This window comes from Sceloporus occidentalis, unplaced genomic scaffold, assembly GCF_023333645.1.
Source record: "Sceloporus occidentalis isolate IW3139 unplaced genomic scaffold, rSceOcc1.0.p SCAF_10, whole genome shotgun sequence".
Classification (NCBI taxonomy): domain Eukaryota; kingdom Metazoa; phylum Chordata; class Lepidosauria; order Squamata; family Phrynosomatidae; genus Sceloporus; species Sceloporus occidentalis.
This window is the reverse complement of record NW_028316990.1, coordinates 9,680,045-9,694,622: the sequence shown is the minus strand read 5'-3', so window position 1 is coordinate 9,694,622 and position 14,578 is coordinate 9,680,045. Positions and strand designations below refer to the sequence as shown.

The 14,578-nt window shown below is 45.2% G+C and overlaps 1 protein-coding gene across 4 annotated transcripts in view; it reads right to left on the bottom strand.

Moving 5' to 3' along the window:
• Window positions 1-14,578, bottom strand: part of SPIRE2 (spire type actin nucleation factor 2) — a 32,438-nt gene that overhangs the window by 1,418 nt on the left and 16,442 nt on the right. For 3 of the 4 annotated variants that reach the window (XM_089539653.1, XM_089539656.1, XM_089539654.1), the window contains 12 exons: window positions 12,172-12,534; window positions 9,849-9,932; window positions 8,870-9,034; window positions 8,277-8,363; window positions 7,229-7,352; window positions 6,511-6,680; window positions 4,493-4,706; window positions 2,563-2,681; window positions 1,756-1,893; window positions 982-1,049; window positions 847-874; window positions 148-263 (listed from right to left, as the gene is read on the bottom strand). In XM_089539653.1, the coding sequence (XP_089395779.1) occupies window positions 148-263; window positions 847-874; window positions 982-1,049; window positions 1,756-1,893; window positions 2,563-2,681; window positions 4,493-4,706; window positions 6,511-6,680; window positions 7,229-7,352; window positions 8,277-8,363; window positions 8,870-9,034; window positions 9,849-9,932; window positions 12,172-12,534 (1,676 nt within the window). The remainder of the gene's footprint in view (window positions 1-147; window positions 264-846; window positions 875-981; window positions 1,050-1,755; window positions 1,894-2,562; window positions 2,682-4,492; window positions 4,707-6,510; window positions 6,681-7,228; window positions 7,353-8,276; window positions 8,364-8,869; window positions 9,035-9,848; window positions 9,933-12,171; window positions 12,535-14,578) is intronic. The other variant, XM_089539655.1, reaches the window with a different exon arrangement.

Genomic DNA, 14,578 nt, shown 5'->3' with positions numbered 1-14,578 from the left:
AAAGGCAACCGGTGAAGATATAGGGAGTACATCCTAGGCAAGGAGGGAGGCAAGACTCTCCTTTTCTGGAGTACAATTCTCCCCAAAACCTCCCACCCACCCGCAGCCAGCAGGAGGGAGGGGATGATGGAACAGAGCACCCCTTACTGGAAAGTCTCTTTTTTCCGAAATGGGGGTGCCTTGGGTCCTAAAGAGCCTGGCAGGGTCTCAAAACCCAGGGCGTAGACAGGGATATGGGCAAGTTTCTTCGAAGGCATCTTGATCTGAAAATACAGAAGAAAAGAATATGTACAGAGATTTTGCAGCACCTTTGGGACTAACTGAAAGATTTTGGCAGCATGAGCTTTCATAGACGTAAGGAAAATAGTGGTTTTCTACACAGGAAATCTGTTTTCTGTGCAGAAAACAGGTTTCTTTTTGAACAAACAAATGTGTTTTTCTCTAGAGAGTAATTCCTGTGTAATACTTTGAGACTACTAATATCAGGAGAAAAATGCACAAAATTTTTGCCAGTCTGTTATTCTTCCTGATGGTAGTTTCCCAACTGCTGGGAAATGTACTTTTTGACCTGAAAATGAATCATTATGAATATTCAAACCCCTAGTCTTGTTCAACTGCAAGCCCCAGTGTTCCTCACTCTTGGCTATGTAGGCTGCTGGTGCTTGCAGGTCAACACTATGTATAGGGTTGCATCATTCCCACTCCTGTTGTAGACCTCTGGAAAGGAAAGGTGCCCCATAGGAGAAGGGTGAAGCTGCTGGTTTAATGGTGGGCTGGCATGGCTTCCTTATGCCCTTTTGGGGAGCATATTTGTGGCAGGCAAGAAAGAAGAGGGATGCCTCTTACCTTCAGACTGCAGGAGGCACAGACAGACCTAAAAGGAAAAGAAGCAAAGAGGATTTGGGAGGGAAAGATGGAGTCACCCCACTCCAACCGGCATCTGTCAATCCATACCATGCCATGCACAGCCCCCCAACTCACCTCTTGCAGAAGAGGCAAGTGGGAGGCCAGGAGAACAGAGCAAACTTTGTCCGGCAGCAGCAACAGATCTAAGGAGGAAGGAAAAAAGAAACATCAGAGCATCAAAGACACCTCTTTCTCAACGGAAGACTTAAAAGCCATTGTTGTTTATATATATATATATACAGTATAAATTGGAGTTCCTGGGTTCTGGATACCCAGCTAATTTTCCTTCCTTTTAAATTCAGACATGGTGCAGCGGTTTGAGCGTTGGACATGACTCTAGAGAACAGGATTAGAACTCTGGCTCAGCCACATAAACCCACTGGGTAGCCTTCAGCCAGTCACGCTCTCTCAGGGGAAGGCAATGGGAAGCCTCTTCTGAACAAATCTTGCCCATAAAAACCCATGATAGGGTTGTGAATTCCAATGTCCGGTGTGTCTTACCATATATAAACTAGTAAAATAAGATTCCCAGGGTGGTTGCAATAAGTCAGAAATCACTTGAAGGCACACAACAGCAGCAACCATTTTCTGGTAGAGGCCAGAATAAAAATTGCAAGGATACTGATGTGTGTAAATGTATTTTTAAAGGACTTCCTCCTTTAAAAATTAATAATAATAATGAATATAATAATGTCTGGGTTTTATGTAGTGGAGAAACATCCACTTATGAACCTTTTGCATGGGAAAACAAACCACCAAGAACAATTTTAAAACACTCTGGGAGCTCTTCTCCTACCAAGATCCCATTTCCTCCCCTTTAACCACCTCTGGTCCTGGTGGAAGACTCACCTTCCCTTTCTTCAGGCTGCTGTAGAGCTCCTTGCTGTGCAAAAACTTCTCCATCTCGGCTTTGACCAGCACTCGCCGCACGTTGATCATCTCCTCCACGGTAAGCGCCAGGCTCTCAACCGGGTGGCTGAACTCTTGCTGCAGAGGAAAGAATTTAGATGGGGGCTTTTTTTGGGGGGGAAGCTGCCTTGTGCCAGGTTGGTAGGGTTGGGGGGATCCCCAGAGGTCATCCAATACACCCCACCAATGCAGGGACTTATTTGGATGGTGAAAATAATCCTGGTAGAATCTGGGTTGAATCTTTGGTGTTCAGATGCATTTCGAATGCGAAAAAACCTACTTAACCCAGGATAATCAATCTCTGGTTTTTTTCTGAGTTTTCCTAAATGATTTGCATCATCGGTTGTGTGAATAACTGATGATGCAAACAGACCCAGGATAGACCCTGCATGCCTTGAATGTGTTTTGAGTACACCCACATTTATCCATCTTTATTTGCAGTACTGACATGCGAGCAACTGAACTCGTAGATATGCAGAGATGCAGTTTCAAATAAAAAAAATAGTGCGGACAACAAAATGCATGAGTGAGATTATTCACATAGTTGTGCTAAAAAACCAATAACGTCTGAATGACCCCTGAGACAACCTTCCCACCTGGCAGAAGCGGCATGCCAGGCTCTCAAACAGAGGCTGGGCAGCAGGTATGAAAATGAAAAGGGGAATGGCTTCTTGCCCAACCTCAGGAATTGATGGAGGGAGGAACAATCCTTGACCACCACACGCCACAGCAGGCCAGGTCACTTACCAGCCACAGGTATTTCAAGCTGGCCTCTGATTTTTCATCCACAGTGCCAAGGGAGCCCTGTTTAGCCGGGAAAGGACTGGCACCATAAGGGACCTGGTGGTAGCTGGCTGGGACTGAACCTGGTGGGGAACAGGACATTGGCAGGGAATGGTCAGCACCATCTTGGGCACACCTTGGAAAAGACGCCATGCAAGGAAATGTCATTCACATGTGAGGAATTGTGTTGGAGGCACACAACAACAACAACAAAATGGTGGGGAAGTGCACAACAAACTCACATAACAAGCAGGAACAAAGCTACTTTCATATAAGTTGAGCCTCCCTTATCTGAAATGCTTGGGACCAGAAATGTTGCAAATTTTGGAAATACCTGTATTTGCATATATCTATGCAATGAGATATCTTGCAGATGGGACCCAAGTCTAAATGCAGAATTCATTTATACTTCACATATACCTGATGCAACATAGTCTGAATGTAACTTTATAGACAAATACTTTTAATAATTTTGTATATGGAACAAAGTTTGTGTATCTTGAACCATCAGAAAGCAATGGTGTCACACTCTCAGTGACCCATGAAAAAAGTTTTGGGTTTTGGAGTGTTTCAGATTTCCAAATTCCAGATAAGAGAGGCTTAACTTGTAATGTAACATTTCCCCCAGTGCTTCAAAAAGTTACTTTAAGAGAGAATTTTATAATCATTTTGAGAGAAATGCTTCAATTATTTACAGTGGATCCTTGATAACTGCTGGGATTTGGTTCCAATTGTTAGGGGTTAAAAATCCAGCACACTGAGAAATGCTTAGATGTGTGTGTGGCCATGAGCATCCAGCACCAGAAGGACAAGGCTGATTAGCCACAGCTGATGCTCATAGGCACAAGGTCACTCTGCTTGACTACGTGCAGCAAAGCCTGGATGATGAAACATGTGTCTGCGTGGACAGGAGGACACTGCGGTGCTGGACAGAAAGTGGCTGAGTTTGGGAGACCGCATGGTCTGGAGTGTATATAAATTCAAGGGCTTCCAGTAATTGCTTGTGGGTTTGAGTAGGAGTTGGTATTCATCTGTATAGTAGCATTGGGGATTTGTGGTTAGCACTCTGTAAATAAAGATAGCACTTTCGGGAGCCTGGCTTCTCTGGCTGTTTATTCAGCTGGAGCCGGAGCAGCAGTGATTGCTGCAGAGTTCCCGAGATCCCTGTAATTCCTTCACTTCTGGAAGACATCCAGGGCCTGTCATCTTCACTCAGGATGTGAACCACATTTCTGCAAATTTGTCAACTACTCTGCTATATTCCAGACTTGGTTCATAAGCCCAGCAGTTTTTCTGCCAATAGTTATTGGGCTCAGCGGTTACTGAGACCAGGACCTCCCATGGACACCAAAGTCCTTGCATACTCCAGTCTCATTAAATACAATTTAAGTAAAATAGTGTTATATATAAAAAGCAAACAGATATATATATATTTTCAAGCCACGGACAGTTGAATCTGTGGATAAAGAATCTGTGAATACAGAGGGCCAACTGCATTTATTTATTTTCTTGCCATCAATCCCAAATATTCGTTTCGACCACTAGCCAGGCTGGTCAAAGGGATGGAGGTGGGTAAACAGGGAACTTTTCTCCAAAAAAGTAACTTTTCTGAGCTCTGCCATGATCTTATATATCTGAGGCGGGGAAAGCAGATGCCAGGAATAAAAACCTAGCACAGAGACTTTTCATTACTCAAACGAGAAAAAAGCAGCTTTATTCCACTCTTTAATTCTTTGGCAATTGACGTCTGTCTGTCAAGGGAGGACAAAATATTGAGAGAAGATACAAGCAAGGGAATGGGCCCTGGGGTCATGCCCACCAAAGTCTGGTTATGTTAAGAGGATTTTAAGATTTTAACAGGAAAAAGGGGGCTGTGGAAGGGAGGTAGACTTGCCCAGGTTCTCCATGCTGGTCCATGCAGGGGTCAGGGTACCTGAGCGGGGTCTCGGTTCAGACCCATTGTCTCCCAAGTACTCCAAATCAGGCTGACTGGTCCCACTTTCATTCTGAAACTGGGCCAGGTCCTGCTCTGAGAAGGAGCGGTCACGCTTCAGAGGCATGTTTGGCCTGGGTTCTTGCATGGCCTCTGAGCTGGGAGAGTCTTCCTCCTGCAGACAAAGAGAGAGAAATGGGGATTCAACACATCTTTAGAAATTCCAGGATTTAGCAAGCGTTTCCTTTCAGGGAGTCAGTCGATGCCAACTCCCCGTGTCAGTGGTGTGGGGAATCCATTCTGTGTTTAGACTTGGGTCCCATAGTGGTTTTAGTGCTGGACTACAGTACACAAAACAGCAACAACTATTGATGACTCAAATATGGAAGGAATGTAAAAATACTAACATTAGAAGAATGGTTATTAAAGTTATTAGATATAGCAGAATTAGACAAATTGACATGTCTCATGAGAAGTGAAATACGTAAAGGATAAATAAAATACATAAGTGATCAATGGGGTATATTGATAAAAATGGATATGAAGAATTATCAAATATGATAAGTGGTTATATATATATATATATATATATATATATATAATTTAGCATAATAAGCATTTATCATTAGTTTTTTGTGGGTTTTTCGGTCTCTGTGGCCATGTTCTAGAAGAGTTTCCTCCTGACGTTTGGCCAGCATCTGTGGCTGGCATCTTCAGAGAATGCTTGCCTGGAAAGGACTTGGCTATATATATTGTGTGATCTGGAAAGGCAGGAGTGATTTGCATGTATATTTTTTGTTACTAATGGCAGTCCACAAGAGGATTAATGTCTGCTTGATAGTGCTTATCATCTGCTGGGAGAGTTCTCATTTGCATTTGTTGAGTCTTGATCCTGCTATCTTTCAGGACTGGTAGCCAAACCTTGTTTACTTTAAGGGTTTCCTCTTTCCTGTTGGAGTTGTCCAGGTGTTTGTGGATTTCAATGGCTTCCCTGTGCATCCTGACATGGTAGTGGTTGGCATGGTCCAGAACTTCAGTGGTTTCAAACAGTATTTTATGCCCAGGATGGTTTGTGGCATGTTCTGCTACTGCTGATTTTTCTGGCTGGCCCAGTCTGCAGTGTCTCTCGTGTTCCTTGATTCTTGTTTGCACACGGCGTTTGGTAGTCCCTATGGAGACTTGTCCGCAGCTGCATGGTATGCGCTAAACTCCTACGGCTGTGAGAGGGTCTCTCTGGTCCTTGGCTGAGCAAAGCATTTGCTGGATTTTCTTCGTCAGTTCCATATACCCCACTCAGTACTATGCCAGCCTTCTCTGAAGATGCCAGCCACAGATGCTGGCAAAACGTCAAGAACAAACTCTTCTAGAACATGGCCACATAGCCCAAAAAAGCCACAAAAAACTATGGATGCCAGCCATGAAAGCCTTTGACTTCACATAAGCATTAATCCTTTGTATTAGTAGAATTAGATTGTTTTTGTTTCCTATATTTAATAAGATAAGAACAGTTTGGTAAAAAAAGGAAATGTAGTTTTAACATGGGGTTCTTCTAGTATGGGAAGTTAGAAATAGGCAGAAGCAGACTATGTATAGGAAAAGGCATAGATATTATAAAGTTTAAAAGCAACATGTATATGTGGAAATATGTCTATATGTTTATGCATATGTTTATATGTAAAATTTAAAAAATTAATTAAAAACAACAACAGTAACTAATCATCTTGAATCCTGTGATGGAAGAAAGGCAGAATATAAATACTGGTTGAATCTCCCTTATCTGAAATGCTTGGGACTAAAGGTGTTTAGTTTTGTTTTTTGGAATATTTCAGGTTTGGGAATTCTGGATAAAGGAGACTTAACCTGCTTATAAAGTCCTTGGGACACATCTTGCCCATGAGTCCAACTCTTCCCAAAAATCTCTTCCTACCCATCAAGGAATCCCCTTTCTCCTGAAAACCCAAAGGCCAAACCCTTCTTACTTCAGAGGTAAGCATCTCCTCCATCTCTGCTAATGTGGGAGCCTTCAGCAAGACCCGGGGCCTCTGGCGTTGCGTTGGGGTGCTGGAGTCTGAAACGGAGAGGTTGATGCAAGAGGTGGACTTGGCGTTACTTGTACAAGCCTTCACTAGGCAGGGGACGGAGCCGAATCCTGGAAGAACAACAAGAGGAAGGCATCGGAGAAATTGGCTGAAGCAGCAGGACAACTCCACCTTTGCACCTTCTTTCTAACAAGGAACAGGGTGGGTTGGAAAATCTGACACAGAAGATTTCATCCCAGCATTCCAGAGCAAGGTGTCATGGCAGCTGAAGGGGAATCATAGCACCATAATTCTGGAGTGTGAAAGGGCCCCAAGTCAATCTACAGCTCTCCTCTAGCAATCCCAACCAAAGCTTGGAAAATTCCTATTCAGGATGACAACTCCTGCTGTCTGGGGGATTCTGGGAGTTGTCTTCTAAATAAAGGAGGGGGAGGGATTTCCCCAAATTTGGTTGTGATATGAGTTGCTAACCTAAGGGAATGCCTTACTTGCTTCAACTATTTCTGAAACACCCTGCACTGTCCAGGGACCTGGGTTGGGATTTTGGAAACACTCCTCAAACCTTTCAATTTGACTTTTGAAATTTTACTGTTTCCTGACTCGGCCGCTCTTCAACCCCACTGGCTTCCCCCGTTGATCTCCCTGTGGCCATACTCACCTTTCTGATTCTGGTACCGCTCCTCAACAGGCCGAAGCTTCCGCTCCTGCTTGATCTCCTCCAAAATCTTCTCATGGAGCGTCTGCTGCTTCTGGGGCATCGGCCGGAGCCTCCGTTCTGAAGCCTGCAAGGGAGGAAGGAAGGAAAGACAGGTAGGAGGGAAGGAAGGTTGCAAAGTCAGTCTATCACCGCCACAGAGACTACATAGCTCATTTAAAGAACTGCATCCTCCCATAGGAACCTGCCTGGGTTTTGAAGTGCTTACAGGATCCTCCTTCTCTCTGTCCTACAACCTCTGCAGGCACATTTGGCAAGGATATAAACAATGAGAAGCCAGCATGGTGTAGCGGTTTGAGTGTTGGACTACGACTCTGGAGACCAGGGTTTGATTCCCAGCTTGGCCATGGAAACCCACTGGGCAAGCCATGCTCTCTCAGTTTCAGGAGAAGGCAACGTCAAACCTCCTCTGAACAAATCTTGCCAAGAAAACTGCATCATAGGGTTGTCTTAAGTCGGAAATGACTTCAAGGCACACAACAACAACAACAGTTACAATAATGCCTAATAAGGCAGAAGGCAGTAGGAAAAGAGGAAAACAACATTCAAGGTGGAGGAACTCTATCAAAGTTAGCCACAGCCTTGGATCTACAAGACCTGAACAGAGCTGCTGATAACAGGGTGACCTGAAGGTCCCTCATTCATGGGGTCACTGTAAGTCAAAGTCAACTTGCTGGGAGTTAACAAGTGTGACACCACTATGCAAAGGGATTGTGTAGCACCTGTGAGACTGGGTGAAAAGCATACATATTTCAGACGAACACAGCTGTGTCTCTGAATTCTACCTCTGTGGAAAGCACCAAATTCAGCCGGACAGAGTGGAAACCCATCAGCCTTGCCAAGAAGACATCAAGACACTTGCCCAGGTACATTTTAAACCAGGGAAAGCCCCAGGTGCTACAAGATCCCTTGCATACTGATATACCAATAGAGAGGAGCTACCTTCCTGGGATGTCTACTGGGAGGGCAGAAAGTCAGGGATGACCCTTACCTGTCTCAGGGGTGGCCGGGATCTTATGAAATCAAGGATGAGCTCATGAGCGTTCTTCTTCACCTTGGGAGGAATGTCACCATCCACCTGGTGGATAACACACACAAACAGAAAAGGAAAGGTTAGAAGCACTCATTTATTTTTTGCTTGACTCTCTGCCCCTTTGCCATTGTGCCCCTTCCAAGTCCATTTATTGAGGGGAAAGATTATTTAGAACAACAGTTGGCTTTGTAAGTCCTGCTATTATCAAATGGTACCCACTTCCTAAGCATCCCACTATGCTCCTAAACCTCCCCAACCCCCCCTTTAAAAAAAAGGCATGATTTTTGGGCAATCTCCCCCCATAAAAAAACCATTCAGCGAGCTACCCCAAAATGCATGGAAAACACACAAAAATACCCCCATACCTCTACAAGCACCTCAGAACCCAGACCTACCTTCCAAAAATCTCAATTTTTCTCTACAGTCCCTTTCAAAATGGTGATTTTTGAGAACAGCACGATCCCAATCCCAAGATGGTGGGGGACTGCACAGTTCCCCACTGGAACCTCCATCCCCTGTCAGCCACTGCTCCCATGGATGTCGGCACTCACCATGACCTTGCGGAGCTTATAGTTTCGTGCCCGGATGTCCTGCATCAGCATTTCAAAGGGAGTCAGCTGGTATTCAGTGGGCAAGGGGTTGAACTGCTTCTCCTGCACCTTCTTCAGCTTGATCCCATTCCGGAGCTCCCTCATGAGCTGGACCCAGAGCCGAGCCTGCAACAGGCATCCTAGGGATTAGGGGTGTGTTGGATGATAGCCCTGTATACTCTGATTCAAATCCCCACTGAACCATGAAGTTCACTTTGGGCCAACTCCCTTTGCCCTGCCTGCTTTATAGGGCTGTTGTGATAAAGGACCACCAAGTACAGTTCCACTTTAAGGCCCACTCCAGACCACCACATAGCTAGATTCAACCTTTAGGTGTTTCTTTAAGCCAGCCCTTCTCTAAATCTGTGCCCTCCAAGTATGAATCAAACTACCATCCCCACCATTGCAAAGCCAACAAAGGTGGTGTGCAGTGATGGAGAGTTGTAGTTTCCTATACCCAGGTTGACCAAACTACAAAGGAAGACAAGGCAACACAAAATGTAGGTGACTGAAGAAAAATGTCAGATTCCCAAATAAAAGCTAAAAACCCTCAGAGAAATATACATTCATTTCATATGATTTATTTACAGATTATATTATATAAACTGTATTGTTTTATATATTCAACTGAGGATGTTTTTTGCAATTCCTCCCAGACCCCTTGAGCATAAGATTGAAATGTAGGGCATGGTCAAGAAAAAGAGGACCTCTGGTCACCCTGGGCATCACCCAACAGGACCAAGCTAAGCTATACCAGTTGGACTGGGCATGACTTGGACTGAACTGACTTTGCTGCTTCAACCTTCTTGCAGATGAGCTATCTTGGGCTCTTCCTGTATTTCCTTTCTGGGGGTCTGGTCTTGATGGAGACCAAACAGGACACTAGTCCTGTACCAGTTATCCCTGTGACCCCATCCTGGCGGCATTCCCAAGTCTGTACCCAATCTGTGTTCCTCAGGTTGTCCAGGTCTGCCACCGACCGGTCCTGCAGTTCCTCATCTTCCTCCTTCAGCTTCGTCAGCATCTGCACCCACAACCACCAAGAGAAGAGGACACAGGTTAGCCTATTTGTGCGATTCGCACTAGTCTCTTCTTGGCCTTGTCTCCTTTCCTGCCCTCCTTTGAGCCACCTTTCCTGCCTAACAGATTTCAACCACCTTGGATTTGTCCCAACCCTACATTCCAGATGCTACAACATTTCTGGTCTCTAAAGCTTCCTGAAGAAGTTGTAATTTATTTATTTTTAATTAACTTACATTCAGTCTACCTCATTTGCAGAGGTTTGTGGGTGCTCCTCTTTCCGTTAAGGCGCCTCACACAAAAATCCTGATTTCCACCACAATCGTTATCATTTATCCGCAAAGGGAGAGTCCTCTTCCAGTCATGGAGAGACTCAATATGGAATGGTTTCAAGCAGATTTTTGTGAGCATGGGAATATGAAGGAGAGCCAACATGGTATACTGTAACTGAGAACTTAAAATGTGGATTGTTTTAATATGTGTACATTTTATTTGTCCTTTTAAACTGGTGTGTGTTTTAACTAAGGTCTTTTTAACTTATGTTGTTTGTCCATAAGAAAATGATGATGATGATGATGATGATGATGATGATGATGATGATGATGATGATGATGTTGTGACCAGAGTTCAATCTTTACTCAGTCATGGAAACCAGCAGGGTGACTTTGGGAAAGTCACACACTCTCAGCTTCAGAGGAAGGAAAATTCAAACCTTCACTGAAGAAATCTTAATAGCCAGCATGGTGTAGCGGTCTAAGTATTGGACTAGAAATCTATAAGAAACAGGATTCAAATCCCCGCTCAGATGTGGAAACCTACCTTGGGCAACTCACACTCTCTCAGCTTCAAAGTCATGATAAATCTGGTCAAGAGAACCCTGGAAGAGGTGGTCATGAGTTGGAACTGCCTTGAAGGCACATACCACACAAACACACACATGGGAACAGAAACAAGGGATCCCTACTCAGTTTCCTGGCTGGGCTCTGTTTTTGTAGAGAAAACAAGACTTTCCCCTGGATAAACATTTGCTTAGACAGAAAGATCCTAATATAAGTCCAGCAAGGTCCTTCCCAAGTGACAAAGGCTAAGCTCAAGGGGACACCATATGTGCCAAAGGTCCAGGTAGGTGGCATCAGCCTGGCTGCTTTTCTTTGTTCCTCCCACACCAGGCAGGTGCTCCTTGGTAAAGCATGGCCCTGAGGAGGACCTTTGGAAGGGGAAGGAAGATAAAATCCTGCCCTGCACATTCCCGGAAACTAAAACCACCTGCAGATTTTGTGAGGTCAGCCCAGTATTGACACAACAGGGATGGGCTGCAACTGAACATCCGCTAAATTGCACGTGAGAAACCAGGATCTATTTGCAAATTGGAGCAGGTACCCAGGATGTGGGATGTTGCCCATTCAGTAGTGCCCTCATCCCCTCCTTTTCCCTGAAATGAATTCCTTCTGCAGAAGGCGTGCTTGCTTTCCTCAAATGAGCCCCATCCCAAGTGGCAAAATACCACTCCTCCTAGAAGCAAGAAGTTTGAGTGACTCAGAAGTTATTCAGACAGTGCTTCTTTTAGTGCAGCAATACAAATAATCTCACTCACGCATTCCAGGTTTATTATTCACACTATGGAACTGCATCTATGCACATATCTGTGAGTTCGGTTGCTCACATGTGCCAGCACTTGAATAAACATGGAATTGATAATGTGGATGTATTTGAAGCATGTTCAAAGCATGCAAAGTTTAATCCCAGTTTATCTCAGGTCTATTCACATTGGTAATTGATATAGACAAAAATGTGAATCTTTATGAAAATTCAGAAAAATACCCAAGACCGATTATCCCGGGTTAAGTAGCTTTTTTGGCAGCTTCCCCCAAAAGCTTAATTGGATGCATTCAAAACACATGTGCTCAACACAGATTCAACCCACATTCTACCAGGATTATTTTTAGTGTATGAATAACCACCCCTCAGACTACACTGAAGGCATTCTCCATCTGCACTGGATAGCATGTCCCATAATCCCCAATGATGATGATGACGACAAAGAAGATAGTTAATAAAAGCAACAGAAGCAATAATGATGATGGCGGAGGAGGACCACATTGGCACATTAACCAAGCATGCATTCCTCTGAGGACCAAGCCCATGCTAAAGGAATGCCACAGGTGCCCAACTGGACGCTACAAGTATCCTGGCATGCCCCCCCCCCCCGGACCCTTTTCATCCCATGCTCAGAAGCCACCCACCTCCTTGGTCTCCTGGATCTTGGCCAGGAAGGCCTTCAGCTCCACTGTCTCAAGGAACAGAGCTCGGCAGACCGCCTGGTAATGGGACTCAGCTTCCTGGGGCTGGGTGAGCCGTGATGCACAGAGGCGCATGGCCTGGCTGAAAGTGCGCACAGCCCGCAGGGTCCCTTCTGCCACAGCTTCCTCCTCCTCGTCCTGCCCTCCATAGCCTTCATCCGCTGTGCCGCAGCCGCTGTCCTCTGAGTCACTGTTAGCCATCAAGTCAATGAGGTGCTCCAGTTCAGGGCTGAGTTCCCTCTCTTCATTTTCATCCAGGCCCCAATCCAAGGCTCGGTAGATTGCAAAGCCCAGTGACTGCACCATCTGCAAGGAGAACAAGTCATCGGTTTGGCGTTTAGGCAAAGAATGTGAGGGAATCACATCCAAACAGGCCACTATCAAACCCAGCATGTTCCTCCCAGCACAGCCCTGCCAGCAACCCCAGCAGGTGGACCAATGGGCAACTACCCACACCAGGGGTGGACAACTGAACAGGGGCCAGAGGGCCACTTTTCCAGTCTGTACCTTGGAACAGCTCAGCATGGCCATCATTTTGCCATATTTCTGCATAACTTTTTGATTTATTTTGTGTTTTGGGGGGCTTTGAAGGGGCTCAAGGGAAGCAAGCCATTGTGTTTGGGGCACATTTTGGGTCGGCAAAAAATTGTCCAAAAATTGTCCTTAAAATTATTTAGTCTGGAGGCTTTCAGGAGCTGCCCTTGAGGTCCCAAGGGCTGCCTACAGCCTCTGGGTCACAATTTGCCAACCTTTATACTGTTTCTGTCTTACATTCTGGAGGAACAAACCCACCAAAAGGGACCTCTTGCCTTTGATACTGGAGGTGGTGACACATGGTCATCCTGACTAATAGCCACGATGGAGCTGTTCTCCATGAATGTACGCAGTCCACCCCAAGATGCAGCCATCACTACACCTTGTGGCATTGAGTTCCACGGCTGTGCCATTTTATGACTCCTGAATCCCCCACTATTCAGACTTCAGTGGATGTGACAGCTTCACCTTGGTTGCTGCTGTTATTGTTGTTGTGTGCCTTCAAGTTGTTTCCATCTTATGGTGACTCTAAGGCAGGGGTTCCCAACCTTTTTGACTCGCGGAGCCCTTATTTCTATGGCGGAGCCCCTAAGAGACCCACTCTATGTCTTACAAGCTAATGGTATTTAGGGGTATATATAGGAATATATTTTTATTCTTTAATTTCATTCAGTTTTTATTTCTTTCATTTTCTTGGAGCTGCCGCAGAGCACCTGGGAAGTGCACATGAAGCCCTAAGGATTCCTCAGCGCACAGGTTGGGAATCCCTGCCCTAAAAGAGGGGTTTTTTTTGCAAGTTTCTTCAGAGGGGTTTGCCATTGCCATCCTCTGAGGCTGAGAAAGTGTGACCAAGGTCACCCAGTGGGGTTCACCTTCGGGTCGCCGTAAGTTGGATGTGACTGGAAGACAGACAACAAATAAGGATATGGATGGGCCTTGTGTGTCTCTCTCCATGGCCTCCTTCCCAAATGAGTCTGAATGTTCTCTGTCCCACCACATCTCCATTACGAAGAATGGTGGGGAACGTGAGCCACCCAAGGGAATATTTGGAAATGCCAGCCAACAGCCTCCAGGCGAAAAACAGACACTGTAGTGTTTGCTTCCCATTCTTCCTCCTGTGGGAAAGTGGGTGCTTTAAAGGCTGGTGGTGGACTGAAGAATGAGAAGCCAGATGCACTCTGCAGAGGGAACAGAAAGCCTCTCTCTTGACAAACTGGGATGGAGGCAGAGATGCTGGGATGCACTGGGAAGTAGGGACCCCAGGTCCCTAACCAACAGGGATGTCCTGATTAATGGGGTGCCAATGGTGGGATCCTTAGGTTAGAATAATCATGCCCTCCTGTAGTTTGTGACACAGTGGAAAGGAGAAGCCAGGCATAGACACACATTCTAGACTTTAGGAGAGCGGATTTCTGTAAACTTAGGGAAATACTGGGGGTGATCCTCTGGTCAGGAATATTAAAAGAGAAGGAGTTCAGGATGGATGGGAGTTTCTCAAAAGAGAGATACTGGAGGCACAATTTCAATCTGTTCCAAGGAGGAGCAAAAATGGGAGGTGTTTTAAGCAAACAGGATGGATGGCTAAGGAACTTTCCACTGAGCTAACTTTTAAAGGGGCATGTATAAGAAATAGAAAAGGGGGAAATCACCAAAAAGGAATTCAAACAAATAGCTAGTCAGAAAAGCTAAAGCACAGAATGAACTCAGCCTTGGTAGAGAAGTTAAGGGATTCTGATTGTGTTGTTTTTATTGTTCTTTATCCTCTTTTTCATTTTTGGCCAGCTGCTTTACACTCATTCTGACACTTGTCTTGATG